Source organism: Patagioenas fasciata, chromosome 27 (genome assembly GCF_037038585.1).
Source record: "Patagioenas fasciata isolate bPatFas1 chromosome 27, bPatFas1.hap1, whole genome shotgun sequence".
NCBI classification, from domain to species: Eukaryota; Metazoa; Chordata; class Aves; order Columbiformes; family Columbidae; genus Patagioenas; species Patagioenas fasciata.
This window is the reverse complement of record NC_092546.1, coordinates 4,071,663-4,094,903: the sequence shown is the minus strand read 5'-3', so window position 1 is coordinate 4,094,903 and position 23,241 is coordinate 4,071,663. Positions and strand designations below refer to the sequence as shown.

The 23,241-nt window shown below is 50.7% G+C and overlaps 2 protein-coding genes across 6 annotated transcripts in view; one reads left to right on the top strand and one right to left on the bottom strand.

Annotated features, from left to right (window-relative positions):
• The first annotated feature begins 183 nt into the window (after nucleotides 1-183).
• On the top strand, nucleotides 184-15,997 carry ACSBG2 (acyl-CoA synthetase bubblegum family member 2). 4 transcript variants are annotated; one of them, XM_065858262.2, is made up of 15 exons: nucleotides 184-272; nucleotides 3,946-4,075; nucleotides 6,592-6,671; nucleotides 7,217-7,461; nucleotides 8,408-8,496; nucleotides 9,017-9,137; nucleotides 9,591-9,671; nucleotides 10,168-10,317; nucleotides 10,480-10,656; nucleotides 11,216-11,397; nucleotides 11,660-11,893; nucleotides 13,058-13,275; nucleotides 14,056-14,195; nucleotides 14,563-14,809; nucleotides 15,392-15,997. In XM_065858262.2, exons 2-15 carry the CDS (start codon nucleotides 3,951-3,953, stop codon nucleotides 15,505-15,507), a joined length of 2,205 nt encoding a protein of 734 aa, XP_065714334.2. In that variant the 5' UTR covers nucleotides 184-272; nucleotides 3,946-3,950; the 3' UTR covers nucleotides 15,508-15,997. The 4 variants fall into 4 exon arrangements, with proteins under 4 accessions (XP_065714334.2, XP_065714336.2, XP_071655704.1 ...); XM_065858264.2 differs by lacking the exon at nucleotides 184-272 and adding an exon at nucleotides 532-645; XM_071799603.1 differs by lacking the exon at nucleotides 184-272 and adding an exon at nucleotides 533-645 and having other exon boundaries at nucleotides 7,220-7,461.
• A 647-nt stretch (nucleotides 15,998-16,644) lies between these two features.
• The window catches only part of MLLT1 (MLLT1 super elongation complex subunit), a 29,027-nt gene continuing 22,430 nt past the window's right edge, over nucleotides 16,645-23,241 (bottom strand). For both annotated transcript variants that reach the window (XM_065858191.2, XM_071799751.1), the window contains exons 9-12: nucleotides 22,354-22,453; nucleotides 22,121-22,192; nucleotides 20,859-20,930; nucleotides 16,645-20,509 (exon numbers count right to left, since the gene is read on the bottom strand). In XM_065858191.2, the coding sequence (XP_065714263.1) occupies nucleotides 20,381-20,509; nucleotides 20,859-20,930; nucleotides 22,121-22,192; nucleotides 22,354-22,453 (373 nt within the window). In that variant the 3' untranslated portion in view covers nucleotides 16,645-20,380. The remainder of the gene's footprint in view (nucleotides 20,510-20,858; nucleotides 20,931-22,120; nucleotides 22,193-22,353; nucleotides 22,454-23,241) is intronic.

Below are 23,241 nucleotides of genomic sequence, written 5' to 3'. Positions count from 1 at the left end.
CGGCGCTCGGCGCCGGCCGGAGGCTCCGCGCTGCGGGCAACGACCGCGGGTAACCCCGGCCGGGGTGGGCGGGGCCTCGCCGCCTTCCGACCGCCGGCTCGACCAATTGCATGGCCGCGCGGGTCTTTCGAGCGGGGGCGGAGCGGAGCGGAAGGACACGCCCTGTCTGGGCGGGGCCCCCGTCCGGCGCGAGCGCTTTAAAGGGGCCGCACGTGGCGGCGCGCGGCAGCTGCTGTGGCGCCGCGTGGGGGTCGTCGCGCGCGGCTCCTGAGGTAACGGCGCACGGTCGGTCCACGCGCGCGGCCGGTCCACGCGCGTGGCCCCGCCCTCCCCTCGCGACCCGCCGCGCGCTCCCCGTCCTGTCGCGACACGGGGAGCGCAGCGCGGGAAACCCGCCGGCGCCCACGCGGGACGGGACAGCCCTGCCCACCCCCGCGGGGTGCGGGTGGTCTGGGGAGGGGGGCTGGGTGGGGAAGGCAGCTCGGCGGGCCCGATTGTGGCCGTGCCCACGGGGTGTCCCGAGTGGGGCTGGTGCTGAACCCGGCCTGTCAGGGGCGTCACTCGCCATGACGTTAATCAGCCTGGCAGCTTCTCCTGACGCTCCTGTCACGAGTGGGGCGGCCCGGCCAGCGGCGAGGAAATACCGTGAGTTTTGGTGACATAAACCCGGGGTCTGCATGGGGCCGACCCGTCTGTTCAGAGCAGTGGCCCGTCCCTGGTGAGCGTCCATCGCTTCCCGCGGGCGGCTGTCACCGGTGACACAACATGAGGTGACCGGGGCCCTCAGGGACCCTCCGGTACCCACGTGTCCCTGAGCACACGTCCTGTGCCTCTGAGGGGATTTCCCACCCGGGGCAGGTGGCAGCAAAGAAAGCAGCGGTTTGGGAAGGAGAACCTTGAGTCACGTCCCTTGGCCAGGACGCACCAGCCGGCTTCCTGTGGGACGTGCAGCTGAGCAGAATCCCCAGAAAACGTTATTTGAGCTCACAATTCGCTTAACAAATCTCAAACTAAGAGAGAGAGATACAGGGTAATCTGGCGTACACGATAATTCACACGTTAAAGGGCCGAGTTTCGCTTTTGGGGGAGATGTGGAAAGGCGGTGAGATGATGTGGCAACCTCCTCGAGCTGATGTGCGCATTGATAGCTGGACCGGATCAGCCGAGACGCTTTTACCAGTAAAAAGAAATGAAATCAGCAACAGGAAACTCAGTGAGCTGTGCTGGGAAATGTCAAGGTGGCTTGTGAACGTACTTGGTAATTTAAATTTCAACTGGTGTTTTTGACGATTTATATGTATTTCAAGCAAAAGCGGGTTCAGAGCGTATTATAAATGAGACCTTCACACCTGTCCTATTGCACCTTGTGATGTTGTTTTGTCAGTGAAGCTTCGCAGCGGTTTCAATGAAATCGTTCGCCAACTTCCATTTCTTCCAGGACACGGTGTTCCCCCAAGGAGAAGACGCTTGGTATTTAAATGAGTTAAGTTGCCGCACAGGCTTAATGAAAAAGTAGGTTTCTTTCAGCAGGTTTTTGGGTGTGTTGTGTGTGTTCTTCGTGTTCTGCACAGCATCACGGTGTGTGAACTCTGGGAACTGCATGTGCCAGGAGAGGATGGTTTGTGATCCCGTTCACCCCAGTGAGCTCTGGTGAGCGTTAAGCCTGGCTTTGGTGAGCATTAAGCCTGGCTTTGAGTGTGTGTGTGTGTTTTCCTGGGGCTGTGCTTGTCACTAGCAACCGCACAGGAAGGGGTTTGTTGCAGAGCTAGTGAGAGTATATATCGTCACGTTTTTTTGTTTCTAACCTGAATTTGTTATATAAAATGCACGACGGACTTGGGATTCGTCTGGTCTGCATTCACAAGGAAAGGTGCCCAGCCAGGTCGCAGTTCAGCAACTTAAATTTGTTATATAAAATGCACGACGGACTTGGGATTCGTCTGGTCTGCATTCACAAGGAAAGGTGCCCAGCCAGGTCGCAGTTCAGCTTTCTGTTCCATGCTGCGAGGGGACCTGGGTGCTCAAAAAGTTCTGCTGCTGCTCTCCAGACCCCGAGGGCCACGATTCCATCCAGACTCGCCTTAAGGAGCCCATCCCGCTGGATGTGATGGTGACAACAACATCCTGCTGTATCTCACCGGGCTTGCGGGTTGTGCAGCCTCATGTCCTTGGTCTTTGTGCTGCTTGGGAACCTGCTGTCGGGGTCTTGAAGAGCACATGCACAGCCAGGACGGAATGCAGTGATGGTTTTCCACCGTGGAGTGCTTTTTCCTTCTGAGTGGCTTGGGGTGCAGCACAAACCCACAGCCAATGAGCCGAAACGCTTGTCTGGGACATGAGGCCTCTGCCTTTGGTTGCCCGACGTGTTTCCAACCAGCACCTGCTGCCCAGGAGCTCGCAGGGCGGTGCTGCGGCATCGCTGGCGCAATGACACCCCCACCTGTGCTAGAGAGCAGATGGCAGAAGAAAGGCTGTAATTAGAGAAAGGCTTCCTTCAGGAACTCGAGGGAGCCTTCAGCTCCCCGCCGTTGGGTGCTGGGAAGGAGTGTGGGTACAGGATTGCAAAAGGGGGTCAGGTCTGATGACAGCTCGTGCGGTACGTTCCTCCTCCCTCGTGTCTCCTTGAGCAAGAGGGGCGCTGGTGACACCTCCAGCGGGCACTGTGGCCGTCACGCTCGCGCTCCTCTGGATGTGGGTTTGAGTTCCTCCGGGCTGGGGAGGGAACTAAAACCAGGTTTTACAGGTCTGGGTGGCTGCTCTGTAGAGATAGTGCCTGTTTTATTTTTCTCACAGCTGTCGCATTAAAAAATACTCAAATAAATCGCTCTGGTGGTTTGGCCGAGAATGGGGGGCTGAGCAACATCTACTGATCATCCTGGAGCTTCGGAGGTGGGATTTCTGGAGACACCCCGTTCTCGGCTGCTCGTGAATGAAGCTGGTTTTGCATTGTGAATTGTAGCTTGCAGCAGCGTGTCCTTGCATAGAAGAGGAGGTGGAACGTGCTTTCCTGGGCTGGAGGCAGCTCCGCCAGTTGTGAATGAACCTCCAGCCAGTGAGAAATTCCTTGAAACAATTAAAACTCAGCCTGCTAAGTCATAACCATCAAATGCTTTTGACTGTCAACCTTAAATAAAGCTAAGGTTGCTTTCAGCGTTAGGAAACACTTTGTTTAGGTGACGAAATCCCCTAACGACAAAATACAGAGCGTGGTGTAGGAGCCCCCGAACACAACAGCTGCAAAAACGCTGATTCTTATGCAAATAGATTAAATCTCTGGGGTGTTCCAGGGCTGTGTCCCCCAACAGGGACCCCAGACCCCCAGGGTGCCCGGGGCTGACGGGAGGTGTGGGGCCAGAGCTTCCTTAAGAGGCGGCGTGTGGGGTGAGGAGCTGCTTCCAATTGCGAGCCAGGCAGCACATGACATAAGATGCTCCAGATCTGCCTCCTGGGCGCTAGTTTAAAAATAAAGGGTATTCCACATCGTCCTTAGCGCTGGTCCGGAGCGGCTGCGGGAGGAGAGGCTGCCATGCGTTGTAAGGCTGGACCCGGAGCTCTGCGGTGGGGGGGTTTGGGGGTCCATGGTGGGGTTTGGGGATCCATGGGTGGGTTTTGGGGGTCTGAGACTCAAGTGGGAAGGTTTAGGGCAAAGGGAGTGTAACATTTGAATTGTTAAGCTCCCAGGGCTCTCTCAAAGCTGTGATTGTCATGCTTGTTTTGGATGTGGGGATGGGTGTCTCGTGTACTGCCGATCAGGGTTGTTGAATGAACCGAGCGCGATGTGGCGTGTGCTGTGTCCGCTCGGAGAATTTCCCATGTTTCACGCACATAGAGCAGTCTCCACTCGCACCTGCTTTGGGATCGTCTCGGTCAGACGGCTGTGTCAATATAAACTGCTTTTGCTGTAGCGTTTGCTTGTATTTTAATTTTGAATACCTGTTTTTCCAGGGACGATGCTGTGTGAGTCAGATGCACGCATGGCGCTTGCAGAACCAGTCCCCACGGCTTATTTGAATTCAGATCCTCAAGGGAACGGGGAGGTGTCACTGGATGATGTACTGCTCTGCTCGCCAGCGAGGTTTGTCTCATTTAGGACTTTATTTTCTCTGTGTACACAGGCTATTGTTTGTATCCTATCGCGTTTACTTAGATTAATTAAGCTTTTCTTGGAAGAAGTCTCAGCCATTTCCTAGTCCTTCCAAAATCCACAAGCTGAATTTGCAATCTCCCCCTCTCTAAAGAAGAGGAACAGAATTAAATGTGCTGTATGTAGCTACCGCACAGAGTTGGGAGCTTGAAGCAGCCTACCTTTAATAACAACTTAAATCACGGGAACAGCAGAATCTTCTGCGTAGCCAAAGATCACCTTTTGCGAAGGAACTTTGCATAATTGTTAATTGAGAAGGCACTGATTGAATAGTTGCCATACCAATAAGTAGGACGTTGTTTGTGAAGTGTTGCTGGCCTGTAAACGGAGAGGTGTGCTGGGAACAGCTTGTGAGCAGGACCTATGCTGATTTATATCAAACTCCTGCTTGTTTGGCTGGAAATTTAAGCAGCCTCTTACTAAAGAGTGTATTAGTAGTTAAGTGTCTGTATCTCACCACACTGTAATGGGATATAGCTGGAAAAAAAACCTCTTACCTAATTTTTTTCAGGCCTCATTTGAATTACATGTAGTAAGGGGGAGAAAAAGATGACGTGATTCACTGGAAGGGAAATAACTGGGGCTTTTTTTGCTCATATTATTGGGTCATTTGCCTGCTTTGATCATAAAAACTGGTGGAGCAATGGTGCAGAACTGTTGCAACTGAGGATTAATCTGTGCTGAAAAACGCTCTCAGTAATGAGGAGGAACTGTATAGTAGGGAACATCTTGTAATCCCTTTGGGGGAAATAAAGAAAATTTGATTTACTTCCCTCTTGCTTCTGGCTTGCAGATTAGATGGGAGAAGCAGTTCTGCTTTTGAACAGCACACTGGAGTAGCCATGTCAAAGCTTCTCTGTGCCTTAAACCTTATCGTATGCTCAAAGCAAAAATAGCTGGCTATCCCCTAGAAATTCAGAGGAAAGGTAAACGAGAAGGAAGCGATTTACCCCTTACACTAAAGTTCACATCATGCCATGTGCTGACTTGTCTTCTCTTTGGTCTGGTAGAAAGGGAAGAAACGGCCTCAAGTTGCGCCAGGGGAGGTTGAGGTTGGATCTGGGAACAATTTCTTCCCCAAGGGGCTGTGGGGCATTGGAACAGGCTGCCCAGGGCAGTGCTGGAGTCACCATCCCTGGAGGGCTGGACAGACGGACATGAGGTTCTCAGGGACATGGGGCAGGGACAGGGGTGGGTTATGGTTGGACTCTGTGATCCTGGGGGGCTTTTCCAACCCAGATGATTCTATGACTGTGATGTCAGGGGTGTGCAGCTCTTCTAGAAGACCTGGGAGCCAGTGCCAGGGTGACACCTTTCAGCAAGCATGGCCGTGGGGAAAACACCTACCACTGGCATGAAGAAACAAACACCTTCATCGTAGCCTGAAGTGAATGAGTGACCCCATGAGGGCTGTTTGACAAGGCAAGATGGAAATTTGGGTTCTCTGGAATATAATCTTGGTTCAACTAAAACCTGAACCTTAGCGCTGCAGTGATGCTCTGAGCGTCACGGGGTATTGATCAGGTCAGGGGAACAAGTGTCACCTGCCTGTGACTCCTATGGTGGGATGTCCTAGCGAGCAGGGCACAGAATACCAGATCTCACAGGCTCTGGCTTCCACCTGGTGGTGTCAAGCGGGACGTGTGACTTGATTGTTCCTCATCCTCAACACGTATGGCTGGGAGAAGGTTTATCTTGGAAAGGGATGGCGGAAAAACACTGTTCTGCAAAGGTGGGCAGGTGGCATCTCACCATCTTGCAAGGGTGAGATTAAAAGGCACCACAGGACAAACCCCTGGGCAGGAGCGTGGCTGAAGCAGACGGGGGATGCGCCTGTTCCCGTTTCTTCACAAACATCTGGTGGGAGCCCCGTGCACTGACTTTATTAGGAATGCCTAAGAACAAGATTTCCTGTTAGATCCATTTCCTGCTCTTCAACTGGCCTGGCCCTTCTGCAGGAAACCTCAGGGGTTTCCCCAGGGTGACTGGCGGGGAATTGCAGCTTTGGAGAGAGGCCCCCGGCCCCCCCCTCCCTTAAACTCCCGTCCTGCAGATGGGAGAGAAGCACCAGATCCATCCGCCCCTTCCCAACCTCCTCCTTGCCACTGCAGACTTGTTTCAGGCAACTAGAGCAGATCTCCGGTGTTAAATTATCGCTGTTTTCTAGACGTTTACGGGTTCTTCTGCAGCCGATCTGCAATGATAGCCACACTTAGGACAACACACACTGGTCTAAAAGCAGCGCAGGCAGTTTGCACACCCTCTGAGAGCAAACAGTTTGGTTGCCATAGCCATGCAGGCTAGTAAAATCAATAAAGGCACTTGCAGAACATCAGGAACCACTTGGACATCCAAGGACTAATGTAATTAAGCACTGGAGCGAGCCTAAGGCGCCCTCCAGCCTGTGTGCTAAAGCTTAGCCAGGGCTAATTGCCTTTGCCTTGCAGAACTGAGGAGGCCCAGAGCACCGGGACAATTGAAGATATCGAGATGGAGGGAAGTAAGAGAGAAACACTTGGTTCAGAAGGTAAGTGGAAAGAGATTTTAGTGTGGTTGTGCATACAATTGCTATGGAAATGAGAGAGGAATTTATCAAACCGAAACAATGGAAGAAGTAACTCAAATTGCAGAATGGTCTGTCCAGAAGCCTCCTGACATTTGACTTTAAAGCACAGGTGTGCTTCAGGGAGTAAAATAAGTAGTGTTGCTGCCTTGTGCTTATCTGCTTTCAGTCCTCCTTCAAAAAACAAAAGCGCAGTGTATATGATTGTTGTGGGAAGCTGCCACCTTAGCTGTACAGGAGCTTTAGGGCAGCGGAGCAGGTTAGAGGGGGGGATGCACATGGAAAAGGTTTAACAAGAGTCTGAAAGTGCTTCAGAGGCTTCATCTCTTAGTCCTGATCTAAAGTACTGGGAGTTGTATGGCAAATTCACCGAGAATAAAAAGTCATAAAACCTGCGTAAGAGGGGGTATAATGGCATTTTCTTTCTCCGTTTGATACTTGTATTTATACGTTTGATACGGCAGCAAGCAATATCTATATATAAGACGCTGAGCACGTTTCTTTCAAAGCAGCCTCTGCACCTGCTGGCTCCCGCTTATGGACGACGCAGCGTGACGGGGAGGTGAGGCTGAGGATGGAGGAGCAGGGCATGGGCAGCGAGCCCCCCAAGACCGTGCACGAGCTGTTCCAGGAGGCCGTCCAGAGATACGGGGACAACTATGCCCTCGCATCCAAGAAGGGCGGCCAGTGGGTAAAGATGACTTATAAGAAGTACTACGATGAGTGCTGGAAAGCGGCCAAAAGCTTTCTGAAGGTGAGTTTTTGTTGGTCAGCTGTATCTTAAACTGTATCTTAAACCTGCGCATTTTCTGAGTGTAGGTGAGTCTTAAAGTGACAGGGAAATACCTGAGCATGCCATGAACAGCTTGGTGATTACCGCCGCGTTTGAATTGCTTACAAGTGTGTTAGACAACATTTCAAGAGTTGTTTGAGGTGTATGGCAAAGCTGGACAATGCACCTCAAGCGACATGTAAATTCTAATCTTTCTAGGAAAAGAATGATTAATTTTCTCTGCTTATGAATCAGACTTAAATGTCAGTAGTGGTTGAGGCTTTGACCTGTACTGTTGGGGTGTTAAGGAAGGTGTTGAGAGAGAAACCAACGTTACATGTACTTACTGTTACTGTTATGGAGTCTTATTTCTTGAAGTGAAGGCCGATCTCTTTTTACTCCTATGGTGGGATATTCCAGTCTACACACTTCCCCTGCCTGGGATGAAACCAGGGAATGGCTGAAGGAGATTTAAAAACTGGGACATCGGCAGCTGGAAGTTGGTAGCAAAGTGCCTCTGCTGTCACTGGAGCTTGTTGCTTGTGTCAGTTTTGATATCTGACTACCTAACCTGTACTAAATGACAAAATAGGTGTTGTCGAACTTAACCTCTCCTCATTCCCAGCCCAAAGGGAACTCGTAACTACCTGGACTGCAGGTCTATAACCCCGTTAGTGTCAGTGAGCTCACCATACCAAGCGCAGACCTAAACAAATCCTCTTTTTCCTGCCTACTGATGAAGTGGGACAGTGTCTGATGTGAAACTTATCTGGTTCCATATTAGATCTTCCAAAGTGTTTCAGTGTGAATTACTGTACATAATAGCATGAACTTCTCCCTTGACATTGTCTTCGCAGCAGAGATCTGTAAATTTAAGCACTCCTCAAAGGAAAAACAAGATTGCTGTAATCTCATCTCTTGTTTACAGCTGGGACTGCAGCGTTTCCATGGCGTGTGCATCTTGGGGTTTAATTCTGCGGAGTGGTTTATTGCTGACATCGGAGCGATCCTCGCAGGGTGAGGAGCAGTGCTGGCTCTCAACACGCGTTTTACTTCAGCGTTCACATAGTCATTTCAGCGTTCACGTGAGAAGCAGCTTCTCATTAAAACCAAACCACAAAATCCCCCAACCAAACCAACTGCTTATATTTGAACTTAATTAAGATAGCTAGAACATAAACTTCCTTTGTACTTCGTTATGAGTTGATGAGACAAAAAATAATTTTGATTAGACAAGTGCTTCTCTCAAAATAAGATGAACGGTGGGTTAATCCAAAAGTGTATTTGCTTATTTAGAATATGATGGGAAATACCAGAGCACTGCATTTTGAGAGCTGAGGCATTTTGGTCCCTTACGTCACTTGGACATTTCCCATGCCCCAGAACAGGGCCTTTGCTCTTGGAATTAAGTCCCCCGCTTTCTGTTGGTTTATGAGCCATTCTTCCTACAGTTTTCTCTCTGTTAAAGTTTGAAATGATCTGACTTTTGCCAGCAATTCTGCTCATCCTCTAATTCTATTTCTTTTGTCTTCTGTAGTGGACTTGCTGTTGGTATCTACACTACAAACTCTCCCGAGGCCTGTCATTATGTAGCGGACAACTGCAGCGCTAACATCCTGGTTGTGGAAAACCATAAACAGCTGCAGAAAATCTTAGAGGTAAATAGACTTTTTAAATGGCTTGGGGGGGCTCCAGCATCCTCTTGGCAGATGTGCGAGGGAAATAGCGAGGGAAACGCTGGATCTGAAAGCAAGAGGTGCAATGGCTGAGCCTACTCGGTGTGTTCCCTGTGCAAGCCGGAGGAATAGTCACTAGTGCTAAATCTCACGAGAGGTTAAGCGGTGGTTCCACAGCTTAGCGAAGCTTCGACCTTAAAATATGAGAAGCCAAAATGAACAACTGAGCATCCCTGGGTTGTTTGGCAACATCACAGTCCAAATGATTAATATCTCTAGGGAGGCTTCCCGGTGCTCTTTCAATAACGCAGATGAGATTCTCCTAACTTGACTTATAATGGCAATTGGAAGTAACGTGTTAAGTGGTGGGTTACTTAGGCTTAGAAGGGACAAGCAGGATTTGCTCCTTCTCATGAATTTCCCTTCTTAATGCAGATTCAGGACAGACTACCTCATCTGAAAGCCATTGTCCAGTACGGGGAAGAGCTGAAAGAGAAGAGGCCAAATCTGTACTCTGTAAGTATCTTGATGGTGTGTAAATACCGGCTGCGTTCAGTTCATGGCTTGCAAGCAACCATCACCTTCCACGGGACTGTCATTGCGGGACCTTGTGGTGGCTTTAGTGCGGGATCGCTTGCTTTGCTGAAGCAGCAGGTGCCCAAACCTCGCTAATCTGTGTTGTAAGGCAGGGTGTTCGTGTGCCCACCGCTGCGGGGCAGCCTCAGGTCCCACAGCTACTCCAGCTTGGTGTTCCCCATGAGTACCAGGGTTGCTATGGAGCCAGCCACCTTCCTCAGGCTGCATCCACCTCCTTTCCTGCTTTTGGCCACGGCTCCGTGGAGCCAGAGAACATTATGGGGCTGACAGTGCGTATTTACAGCCTCTTCCAGATTCTGCCAGAGGTTTGGTTGTAGGAAGCAGTTTCCTTCTCTTCATGGGTAGCAAAACGTTTAATTTCACATGCAAATGCCAGCAAACAAACTGATGGAGCTCTTCTCTTTTATATACACAGTGGAGCGAGTTCATGGCCCTTGGCAAAGATGTTCCAGATACTCAACTCCATGAAGTCATTAAGACGCAGAAGCCCAATCAGTGCTGTATGCTGGTCTATACCTCGGGGACAACAGGACATCCCAAGGGAGTCATGCTCAGCCATGACAACGTAAGCAACTTTTCGTATAAATGCCCATACTGTGACCTTGCGTGGGGGCTGAGACCAGGGAAAATAAATCCCCGGTATAAAGACTACAGGATGCCGTAGACTTGTTCTATGAGCTGCGTGTTCTGTGTTGCTGCTCGAGCGCTGCTGTGGCTCTCGTTCCAGCTGACGTGGACGGCGGCCGTGGCGGGACGGTTCATCATGCACTCGCGCGATAAGGAGAAGCAGGAGCGGGTGGTCAGCTACCTGCCCCTCAGCCACATCGCTGCACAGATGGCAGATATTTGGTTGGCAGTGACGTTCGGGGCACAAGTTTTCTTCGCTCAACCGGACGCATTGAAGGTAAAAAAACAACAGAAGAGAATAAAAATCCTACCCCCATCCACCTGCTTGTAGCGGGCATGGGTGTTTTAAAACGACCGTGGCCGACTTACCTCCTGATTCTGAAAGCTGTTTATTTGTGTAGTGACCGACTGCTCCACTTTAGGGGTCCATTGGTCACTCTGACCTTTGTCTTTTGACTGTGTGTTGCCAACAAGGCTGAGCTGACCAAGCGCTTGACAACCAGAGCTTCCCGGTGTCTGTCTCACCTGACACCAGCTCTCCACCCCAACGGCTCGGTTGAGCAACGTTTGCTCTGTCCACATTGCCAAATGCCACTACTGTTAAATCTATTTGTGTCCTGAGGAGAGCGCGAGTCTTCTATCAGTGCTGTGTCAGCGCTGGCACTGAAATCCTCGACCCTTGTTTTCTTAAAACCCCTTTCTCTTGGTGGCAGCGCAGCTGAAAATGAGCAATTCCTCACAACCAATGGCAAAGTCAGTCCTAGGCCTGGCCTAGTGACCAGCGCTGACCCAACGATGTCTGTAGTGAACGCTGTGTTAAATTCTGCTTCTCTCAGGGCACCTTGGTAGACACCCTGCGGGAAGTGAGGCCAACGGTGTTTTTGGGAGTTCCTCGTGTCTGGGAAAAAATTGAAGAGAAGATGAAATCCATCGGTGCAAAGTCGTCGTCACTCAGAAGAAAAGTGGCATCATGGGCCAAGGGAGTGGGGTTGCAGACAAACCTGAAGTGGATGAACGGGTAACTATGAACTACACTTAATGGGTGTTATGAATTTATGAGTATTAGGAGAACTTTGCTATCAGATCAGATGTATCCCATGTAACAGGCCAGACTCACGGACAGTAAAAGCCAAAGGTTGGACCAAAGGGTGAGCAGCAAGGGCTGGAGCGGGAAGTAATTTACTTGTTGCTGAATAAACTAAACCAGGGGAAGATGAAAGGAGGAAGGGGGAGAAGTTCTGCTTTGTGACTGAGATCTTGCCACCATTTGTCTCCTGCAGGTGCTCTGAAGTCCCTGTGAACTTCCACATAGCCAGGCACTTGGTGTACAACAAAGTGCGAAAGGCCATTGGGCTGGACCGCTGCACAAAGTGCTACACGGGGGCTGCTCCCATCACCCGAGAGACGCTGGAGTTCTTTCTGAGCCTGAACATTCCCGTGCTCGAGCTGTACGGCATGAGCGAGAGCACCGGGCCGCACAGCGTCTCTCTGCCCCACGCCTTCAGGCTCACCAGGTAAACACCTTTGTTGAGCAGAGAGATGGTGACGAGAGGAAAAGCTGCTTTAAGGTGTCTCCTGCATCTGGCACATCTGTCTGGCCTGATGCAGTTTATCAGTGCAGGACACACATGGAGCTGCTGGAGAGGGGCCAGAGGAGCCACAGGAATGAGCCGAGGCTGGAACAGCTCTGCTGGGGACAGGATGAGAGAGTTGGGGTGTTCAGCTGGAGAAGAGAAGCTCCAGGGAGACTTTAGTGCGGCCTTTCAGTGCTTAAAAGGGGCTGATAAGAAAGATGGGACAGACTTCTGAGCAGGGCTTGTTGCGGTAGGACAAGGGGTGATGGTTTTAAACTAAAGGAGGGAGATTCAGGCTGGACATGAGGAAGGAATTGTTGGCCCTGAGGGTGGTGAGAGCCTGGCCCAGGTTGGCCAGAGAGGTGGTGGATGAACCATCCCTGGAGACATCCCAGGCCAGGCTGGACGGGGCTCTGAGCAACCTGAGCTGGTGAAGATGTCCCTGTCATGGCAGGGGGGGCACTGGGGGACCCGGAAAGGTCCCTCCAACTCAACCCATCTGTGATTCTGCGATCCCTGGAATCTTGCTGCCAGGAAACAGACACTGGGGAGCCAGTTCCTTTGGCCACATCTTGCAGATGAAGAGATCTGCCAAGGGCAACAGCCGTGTTACTGATATTCGACTTGGCCTGGATCCTCTAGGAACTGAGGAGGAATCAAGTGATTGATGGGAAGAAGGAAGAATTAGTAACTCTAACCTACAGCTCACTTTAATGTCAAATGAATTGGAACAGTAAGGCTGTGCTGTTGCTTTGAGTGGCTTGTTCAGCCTGCAGAGTAAACAGCCCCATTGGTAGAAGTTTGCTGCCAGGGACATAAATCTTCTCATTCACAGCTGAGGTGTTTGAGAACAATGGGTGGAAAACACCAGGTGTGTGCGCACTGATCTCTCTGCAATAACAACTTCTTCTGTAGTTCCCCTTACACAAGCAGATGCCTTTTAAGTCTCTAAGCTCCTTGCTGAAGCCGTTGCAATGAAAGGCTGCCTGGCTTTGTTCAGATGCTTTAGCTTGAGAGAGTCCTGACATAATCTCAGTCTGCTGCTCAGCCTTGAATTGAAAACAGAGATCAATGCCGTGGCTTTGTGCTTGTGTTCTCTTTGAGCTGCGGAAGGGAAGTCCCGGGCTGCCGGACCCTGATTCATAAGCCAGATGCTGACGGCAACGGGGAGGTCTGCTTCTCGGGCCGCCACATCTTCATGGGCTACTTGAACATGGAAGACAAGACCAAAGAGGCGATCGATGAGGACGGGTGGCTGCACTCGGGTGACCTCGGCAAGCACGATAAAGATGGATTCCTCTACATCACCGGCAGAATCAAAGGTAACGCGTCCCCTGCCTTTGCCTTGAGGTTCCGCAGTGCTGCGACACCTAACCCTGCTCGTTACGTGGTCGTGGCTCGCACAGAATATTTAAATACTCCTGAAGTTTAGTGTGAATATGGCTGCGGTGTGTCCTGTCACTGAGCAGGTGGCCTAGTGTGTGATGTGAGCAGAGGGTTGTCCTCTAAACCAGCGTGTGTTTGCAGAACGAATCCTCTGATCTCCCAGGTGGCAGTTGAAGCTTTATTGCCGTGTTTTATGGCGCCGGGCCCGTCCGTGTCCCTCTGGTTTCAGCTGGCTGGGCTAGTTGAGCTCTAAGAGAAAACAAGAGCTTAACGCTGTTGTGAAAGGGGCTTGGGACACTGCTTGGACCAACCCCAAACAAATCCGGTTTCATGCAAGACTTGGGTCATCAAGAAGAGAGAAATGCTCACGGAGAGGGGCTGCTTGAAGAGATCTATAAAAGCTGGTTGATACAGGCGGGTTCTGCGGATCTTCAAAATCCCGGTGTATTTTGTACTTGAACATCTTGGCTGCCAGCTGCTGTGCCCTGGAGTCTAACGGGACCGAGGTGCTCGTAGCCCACACCCCGTGTCCCTGAACTGCAAACGTCTCTGGAGCAGCTTTTGCAATGAGCCTGAACCAGAGCCCCGTTTGCTGCCTTCCTGGGGCGCTGGGACACGGACTCGCTATTCGTTCCAGAGGTGCTATAAAGCCATTTCAGATCGGGAAGGAACAGGGAAAAGCTCCACGTGTTAATCCAGATCTGACTGCTTTCCAGAGCTCATCATCACCGCAGGAGGTGAGAACGTTCCTCCCATTCCCATCGAGGACGCTGTAAAAGACGCCGTTCCCCTCATCAGCAACGCGATGCTGGTCGGAGACAAAGCCAAATTCCTCGCTATGCTCCTAACACTGAAGGTAACGGGGAACAGCATCGGAATCTGCGGAATGGCTTTAGTTCTAGCGAGGAAGATAATGGTTACACATTACAGTGTATTCTATAGGCAGGAAGTGCTGTAGCCAAGTTGCAAACACTTGTAACTGCCCAGAAAAATGAGCATTGCAACTCGAGCGTCTTCTGTTGTTCAGGGCAATTCTTTCTTTCTGTACCACGCAGGGCAGAAAGAAACAGAAGTAAAAGACCTAAAAACAAGACTAAGAAATGATTCTGCTTTTCTTACCCAGTTTTAGTATCTCCTGGCGCAGCTTGTACAGTAACGAGCTCATTAGCATGGAGGGAATCGAGCGTTCAACACCAAGTCACCTGTTTGGCCTTGTCTTGCAGTGCAATGTGAACGTGGAAACTGGGGAGCCCGGGGACGATCTGACTCCGGAGGCTGTTGAGTACTGCCAGAAACTGGGCAGCAAGGCCACGAAGGTCTCCGAAATCATCAGCAGCAAAGACAAGGCCGTGTACGCGGCCATCCAGAAGGGGATCTCGGCTGTCAACGAGAGAGCCGTCTCCAACGCCCAGAAAGTTCAGAAATGGGTCCTTCTTGAAAAGGACTTTTCCATCTTCGGGGGAGAGCTGGGTGAGTGAACAGACAACACACACACGACCCACAACACATAGAGCGGCTCAGCCCTTCCTCGCTGCGGCTCTTCCACGTTGGGGTCTTGGGGAGAGCGGGAGGAACTTCCAGTTGAGCCTGGCTGGGCAGCGCTGGCCCAACGGCCTCAAGTTGCACCAGAGGAGGTTGAGGTTGGATGTGGGCAACAATTTCTTCCCCAAAGGGCTGTGGGGCATTGGAACAGGCTGCCCAGGGCAGTGCTGGAGTCACCATCCCTGGAGGGTTGGACAGACGGACATGAGGTTCTCAGGACACGGGGCAGTGCCAGGGCTGGGGAATGGTTGGACTCGATGATCCTGAGGGTCTTTTCCAACCAAAACGATTCTACGACCCTCGGTTCTGCGCTGACTCTCGCGGGGTGGTTGTGCCGTTTGTACTCACGAGAGATTTTATCCATTGCAAAGAGTAATTTTGAATTCCACATCTGCTCACGTGTTCTGAGTCTTCCTCCGGCCTTGCTTCACCCTAACATCGCTTTGTGCCCCAAAACGCCGCCCCCTGTAGCCCCGTCACAACCAACCTCGCACCGTTTTGTCTCCGCAGGCCCCACGATGAAGCTGAAGCGACCCGAGGTGGCGCGGAAGTACAAAGAGCAGATCGCTCAGTTTTACGCGGACGCCGAGACGCCCGTGGCGCCGGAGAACGCCCTGCGGCAGTGACACGGAGCCCTGAGCCCCCCGGAGGATTCCCCGGGCTCTGTGCAAATAAACCTCATCGTGCAGCCCTCCTGATTCACCCAAATCTATTTCATTTTGGCCCTCGTACTGCAGTGTGGTGAGCGTGGTCGTGCCGTGTCCTAATGCTGAGTATTCCTGTGGATCTTTTTGTCTTTCCACTTTATTTTTAAGAAGGGCAATGCAATGTTTACCCAAAATCCCTATTACTGTTGCGTTTTAACCAAAGTCTTCTTTTCCAGAGATGAATGTAAACCAATCAGGAACTGCAATCTTCCTTTTATAGCCCTGTCCTTCCCTCCCCCAGCGCGCATTTATCTGCATGCTGATGGTATCCGAGTTATTTAAATCTACCCGCAAACTGTCCTATGTCAAAGACAACACCGTGTGTAACCTCATATTTGCTGTGTTCGTGCAATATTTTGAGTCTGTTTTATCATTTTGAGTTGTAACGAAGCCATAAATCGTATCGTTATGTGGCCTGTGGTGTGAGTTTTCCAGAAAGCAACTTATTTAAGGCCTTGTGCGTGCAATCTGTGGTGTTACAGTTGTAGGAACGGAGTGTCCTGCAATGGGGGAAACTCCAGAGCAGATGGGGTGGAAACCCCAGGTCAGAAGCTGGTTCTGAAGGTCCATGATCAACCATTCATTCAATGGAGGGGACCAGAAGCTCCTGCTGGTCTCTATGTGGTTTATAAGGTTAATCCCAGTCTGCCCAGTGCCCGTTAATCCCCCAGTAAATGAAGGATCGCTTCTGATTTCAAACTAGGAATCATCCTCCGGCAAAGGAGCAGCACAAGGGGATGGATCCTGCGCTATAAACACGAACAGCGCTGCATTTTAAACCTAAAACTCCGTATCTGGGCTCAGAGAAATTGCCCTGAAGGGTAACTCAGGTTGGCATCGTCTGCAAGACCACCTCCACCATTCAAATGTCTAATTAATAAACTCATTTTCAAAACAGCAGTCAACTCCAACTCAACATCTGGGCCATTGGGGCTTGAATTTGGGGCCTTAAATCCCGCGGCAGCGGGATTTAAGGCCCCAAATTCAAGCCCCAATGGCCAAGCAGCCGTTTCCCCAACCCCCGGCACTTCAATTTGAAGCAAAATACAAACCAAGTTGGACTTTTCCATCTTACTTTATTTCACTTTTTCTAGAAAATTCCTCCATAATTCCACAAATTTACCAAAAAAAAAAAAAAAATAAAAGCTTAAAATTCAGGACGAACAATCCCGTAACATATTACAAACATGATTTTTTTCATCTTGAAGCGAGCTGAATTTCTTACAGCTGCGCGAAGGGTTTCCCAACACAACCTTTTTAAAATGCTCAAGTGCCGAGGTATTTAATACCTCGGGCTCTAGGCAGAAATACAATTAAAAATCATCTAGAAGAAGTTGAAGTACTTACAGTTTTTCTTTAGGAGTGCAAAACTCATCTTGTCAGCTTTCGATGGCTATTTTCACGCGCCCCAGGGAAGCGAATACCGATGGGTTTTCATCTTTATTTAAGTCAATACTTGCCCACGGTGACGACACAAGCGGCGACCACGGGCACCCGGAGAAGCCACGATGCGCAGAACCATACGAGCTCCATACGGGACCTTTAAACCTCGCTCACCATCAAATACGTTCCAAGATCTGACGAGATATGAAATAAAAACCTGCTTCTGGATTGTTGCATCCATCGCTTCGCTCGTTCCGACGCTCCCACCGTGGAACCGGCGGCCAAGTCATTGCACGTCCTTGGTACCAACGCTCCTCGGCCGGGTCGGCGTGCGGCCGTTTACTCGGTGAATCCTTAGTAGCAAATGTCAGTGATCAAAGCTTCATACGCACGCAGACCAAGACAACAGGAAAACACTCCTGACCCCGCTTTGGCCCAGAGGCCAAGGGCAAAGGAAAAGCCGCGTCCTGATCTCACCTCCAACACGATTCGCTTCAACGACTCCGAACCCATCAGCAACAAGGTGAAGGACACTGAGGAGTAACAGAGTTCAGTCCATTTCCTCAGAATAAAAACCATTATGGCTAAAAATCAATTTTTTTTCCTTTTTTTTTTAACAACGCAAGCTACGACACATCCTCGAAGACCTGACAGCAGCACTGCCGCCTCCTTCTAGAGTACAACAATCCATCCATGCTCTCAAGAGTGACACAAGAACAAACACTTGATCCACAAATACCTGTACACGGCATGTTCAGAACAGCATTCAGCCAGCCTAGAAATCTACACGGGGAACTCGGCGCGTGGAACTGGAAGGGGACGCGAGACGAGGCCCCGCGTCGAGCATCCTGGGTTTGCGGAGCCGTTCCCCGGCGCTACCACGTACCCCGAAAAACAACAACTCTGTAGAACAACTAAGTACTTGCAAGAAACCTTTTAGTAACAAATCAGCATGTGCACACAATGGAGAAGAACTATTGCTGGGGGAACAATCCTAGCTCAGGTTTTCAAGATTATAAACAGGCTAAAAAAATCCATGTGTAAAATACTTCTTATAAAAACCAAACAAAATTCCTATCAACGCTCATTCGACTTCACAAATAAAGTCGGTTCCAGGACAGGACGATGCTGTGGTCGCCGGGCCCGGGTGCTCCGAGCCCGTTCAAGCTCCCTCCGATGTGTTCGTGGATCAGTGGGAGCAGTGGGACCGCCCGGCTCTTGGGGACACAAGGAGGTGGCACCTCGGACCCCTCGCGGGTGACCTGGAGGCCACGCGGCCCCAGGACAAACACTGCTGGGATGGGTGACACGGTGAGTTACCCGGGTGGGGAGAGGAGGCACAGACCTCGGGAGGTCTCGGCTTGGCCACCACAGCTGCTTTGGGGACAGGAAACAGCGTCACCAGCCCCAGGGGCATGAAGTTCGGGGCCATCGCGACCGCACAAGGTTTGTCTCCTCCACGCCGCACACCGCGAGTGGTTCGCACGTACCCACGGGTGGATGCGTGACACTCGGGGACCTCATGCGTCCTGCTGCAGCCCCACAGCTGCTCCTCTTCCTCCACCTTCTCCGCGTCCGTCTGCGCTCGGGGTTCCATCCGGGCTCGGCGTCGTCCATCAAGAAACAACAGCTGCGATCACCGCTGTGACAGGGTTTGCACCTGGCATGAGCTTGATTTCTTCTTATATATATGTGTGTATATATATATCTATACACACACACACACACAACACATGAAAGATGGTACGAAGACAAAATTAACGGGAATCGGGTCAACATGACCCAACTCAAACAAGCTTATCATCATATTGCCACTTCAGTTGATTAGTTGCAACATTTCCATGATAAAGGACGGGGTAACCCAAAACAAGGGACGCGATTCCGGGGGAGCAGGGACAGCGAACGCTGGGTGCAGGTCCCACACCGGCCCATTGTGGGTCCGGGAGGTTTGTTCGTGCACAGACGGGTCCCCCACGCTGCTGCCCACTCAATTTTGGCAAAAGCTTCCGCGCCGATTGGAAAAACTGAGCAATTCTTCAACAAAATACTGAATTTTAGGGAAAGGGAGTAGTAGGGTTTTGATGAAAGCTCCAGGACTTTCCTCAACACGTGGAAGTCAACGCTAGTTTAACGAGAAATATAATACAGGAAAGACTCTGGATTAGTGTTTAGTGTTTCCTGCTGTTTCTGGAACAGGCAGCGGGAAGAGGGAGGAGGAACCGAACCTGACCGCGCTGGCTTTTAAACCAGCGTTTTCTCCCTTGTTTTGGTTTTCCCAACATACAGCCGCTACTATAGGGGCCACTGGAGGAGATTCCTCTTCGAGAACACAGAGCAAAACCAATCGTGTATTTTGGCAAAGTTATTCAACACTGACAAATGAGAAGACGACAGGTGAGTCCCTTCCAGAGCACAAAACGTTCTGAAGTTTGCTGTTCAGCTTTCAGACACTAAAAACTGTCCACAAGAGGCAATTTGAACAAACATGTCAAATCTTATTAAGCGCCCTTCCCCTGCCATAGCCATTAAAAAACATTAACAGAAAAAACACACCCTTAAGATCATAAGACCCAACTAGGCCCTTCTTATACATACAGTACATACATATATATAATATATATATATATAAAATATACAGCTTACAGTTTCGTAGTCCTATTACAGTTAAAGCAGACTGAAAGGAGTGAGACTTTGTTTAGGAGCTCAGATCAACAAACAAGACATCTCAAAACCCCGGTGGGGACAGCAGGTTCCAGAGGCCTCCAGGGAGCTCCAACTGTCTCTGCCGGGAGCTGAACCGCAATGATGCCGAATCCCCGCGGCGCTCGGTGCCGAAGCGCGGCACAGCTCACCCGCAGGCCATCCGAACTGGGGTCTGTTCCCTTCTCCCGCTGGGCACCCCCGGGAAGCTCCTCTTGTCATCAGTCTCTCGGCTCAGCTTTGTAAAAGCCAATCTTGCTTACGCAGGGCGGACGCTTCTTGGCGGAGGAGATGGGACTGGCGGGAGCTCTCCGCAGGCTGGTCCCTCGATTGGGTGACAAACAACACCATCCACGCTTCTTCGGATCTCGGAGACGCCTGAAAACGTGCTCTTCAAACACAGTTTCTTGGAGGAAAACCAAACAAAGGTCGCGCTGTGCAGCTAAGTGCAGCACGTCTCTTGCTCCGCTCGGGACCGGCGCCCAAGCGCAACGACGAAGCCGGGGAGGACAGACTCAGCAATACGGGCGTTTGTTTGAAGCCTACAAGAAAGTGCAGCTGGCTGTGCATTCATCGAGCGTGGCTGTTCTCTAAGGCAGTGCTTCGGGTGGAGCAGGAGGAAAAGAAGGCCTAGTTCCGTGGGTTCGTTTCCTGGTACCAATCAAGGGAATCGCCGGGTCGGAAAGCAGCCTGCTTGCGACGCCAAGCGTCATGTCGCCACCGCCTCCAAGTAGCTCTGCAGCTTACGGACGGTCGTCTCATCCAGGGAGAAGAGGTCAAAGTCAAAGGTTGTGTTGGTGACGTTAAAATGCCCGGTTTCCTCAATGAGGTTTACAATCTGTGCGGAAAGGAGACAAGCGGGATGAACTGAGAGCCCGTCAAGATTGGAGCACAGCAGACACAGAGCGACCCCCCTGGTGCTCCCCTCCAATGTCCCAAATCCCCTCCCAAAACCACAAACCAGCTCCTCCTGCTGCCGGACCAGGCACGTCTCCTGCCTTTTAAATGAGACCCAGAGCTTTGAGGCCGCTACCAGGACAGCGGAGGAAAGATGCGCAAACTGCACTTCTGGATCTTCTCCAATTAAAGCATCGCGTGCGCATCGGATTTTGTTTTTCTAGGTATCTTCCCTTTCAAAGCAGGAAGGCCAGGCAAGGGAGGCCCCAGGAGCCGCGGGCGGTGCGTACCTGCTGCAGCACGTTGCGCTCCCGCAGGGCCATGAGCCGCCGGTGAAGCTCCACCAGCTCATCCGTGTAGGCCTGGAAAGGAGCAGGACAGACACTGACACGCAGCACGCTTGGGTGGCCACCCCAGCCGCTTTCCAAGCGAGGACCAGAGGGACTCGTCACCCTATTCCAAATTTTTCCCTATGGTTTTTACTGCCTCCTCCAGCCTTATCACGTACTGGGAAACTAAAGGCAGATGATCTGAAAACCATCAGCAAGAGTATTTAATGACACCACTAAACACTCATAACCAGCTTCACGAAGCAGCCAGAAGCTTTGAGGACATCAGCAAGGTGAAGTTCACGCTGGTGAACTTTGGTGCGAGTTCCGCATCAATGGATTGTACTAATGAGCTACTCATTACTTCAAAATACCTTCACCAGTGACCAACAATGCTGTGCTGGCTGGGAGCCCTGCTGTCTTTGATAAAACTTGTGCCAGTGGGAAACGCAGATGGTACTTTAGGCACTCAGAGGGTCTCAGGGGTGTCCCCTTCTCTGTTTATTAATTAGTCTAATAAAAGACACTATTACCTGCAAGCTTTGCCTCAGAGAAGCCACCTCAGCCACAGGTAACAGTGATTCTGTAGCGAGGAGACTCAGATACAATTACCTCCAAATCACACTTAGACCTGATATGAAGTGATTAACCTGTGCTGCATTCTCCCGTTGAAAAAGCATTAACACAAATGAGAGCTACGGTCTGACCCTTTGGTTACTCTCAAGGAAAAGTATTCCGATCCCATTTGATTCCTTTTTCTCATAAAGAAATCAATCGCAGCAGGAGAACTTTGTGGACAACTTGGGGTTTCCTACTTGCGAGCACATCTGCTGCTCGGCTTTCCTTGGAGGCAAAATAGGGGAATTTCACTGAGCAGAGCTTTCAACTAACCCAGCAAAGCAGAGCAGCAAATCATCTTTCATTTCTTACAAATTAAAAGTGCCTTTTAACGAAGCAGCGCTCCCAGCAGCGGCCGGACCATCGGTTCAGACAAAGGGCAAATATATAAAACTATCTTAACACTTTGCATATGGAAATGACCAGAGGGTCCATCTATTTAGTACAGATGATTTGTGCAGTGTCACTCAGCCACATCGGTCCTTTCAACACCTGGTTTTCATTACACTCAAGTTTCAACCTGCCCAGACAGAACAACGTGAGCAGGCCGGGCCGGTTCGAATGAGCATCCACCAGCTCCGCGATACACAAACCCTCCAACACACCTTGTCGTACGTTCCTTTCTTCAGGATCTTCTCTGGCTTATTACAGGACTCTGGGCTTTTTCTTCCAGATGCCTGAGGGTAAAAGAAATCACCATCAGGGACCAAAATCACTGAAGAGAGAGAAATGACCTGTTTGATGGAGCCAGTGAAATAGGGAAAACTTGGTGCAAGTCAGAGCTGGCACCGCAGACGGAGCACAAAGCAGCGCTGGATGGGCATTGAGGATGCGGTACCTTGTTATTTGCTGGGGGCAGTTTCTGCCCCGGGGGCGGCTCCCGGCTGGGCAGGCAGGAATCAGCGCTGTTGTCACTGTCACTGTCACTCAGGCTCAGTCTGAAACACAAGCGCCAGAGAATCAGCATCAGCGGGTAAAAAAAACCTCAGCTGTCAGCTGGACCACACGGAGCTCAGTGAAATTCTCTTTATTATAGACAATTAAATAGTCTGGGAGAAGCAGTAGGGTGGTAATTTCCAATAATCCATTTTTTCCCAGCTGTTGTTGCCTTTGCTGCCTCCCAGTCCCCGGGCAGGTTCTCGGTTACACCAGTTCAGCCCTTTCATCCACAAGCCCCCTTAAAACAACTGAGTAAGTACCACCCGATTTTCCCAAACGGCAACTGTTCATTTGGGGGATTCACTCCAAGATCCCCGAGTACCTGCGGGAGAGGTTTCCCAACTCCTTGGCTGAGAACACTGGCACACAAACACATTTAGTGGTGCTGTTGTGACCTTTGAGACTTCCTGTTTATTCTCACTCCTCTTGTGGCCCTACAGATGTACGATAGCAGGTATCCTGCTTTTGATGAGCTTGAAAAGCTTATTACCTATCCCCTAAAGGTATAATAAACATCCTTGCAAGTGTCTCCGCTCCTGTTTAGCGGATCATGACAGAGCGCAACACCAGATCTTTTTGGTTGTTTTTCTGGTGAACACAAGCAGCACTCGACTCTCACAGCTGCTGTCTCTTCAAATATTCAACCTGAGACTCCAAGCTTTGGCTACAACAGCGTTTCCTGCGAGGAGAAGGATGAAATTCAACTGATTCCATTGACTACAGCAGGGAACAGTTGTTCACCAAATCTCTTCGGAGCCAAGTAACCAACGGTCAGGACGCATTGTCA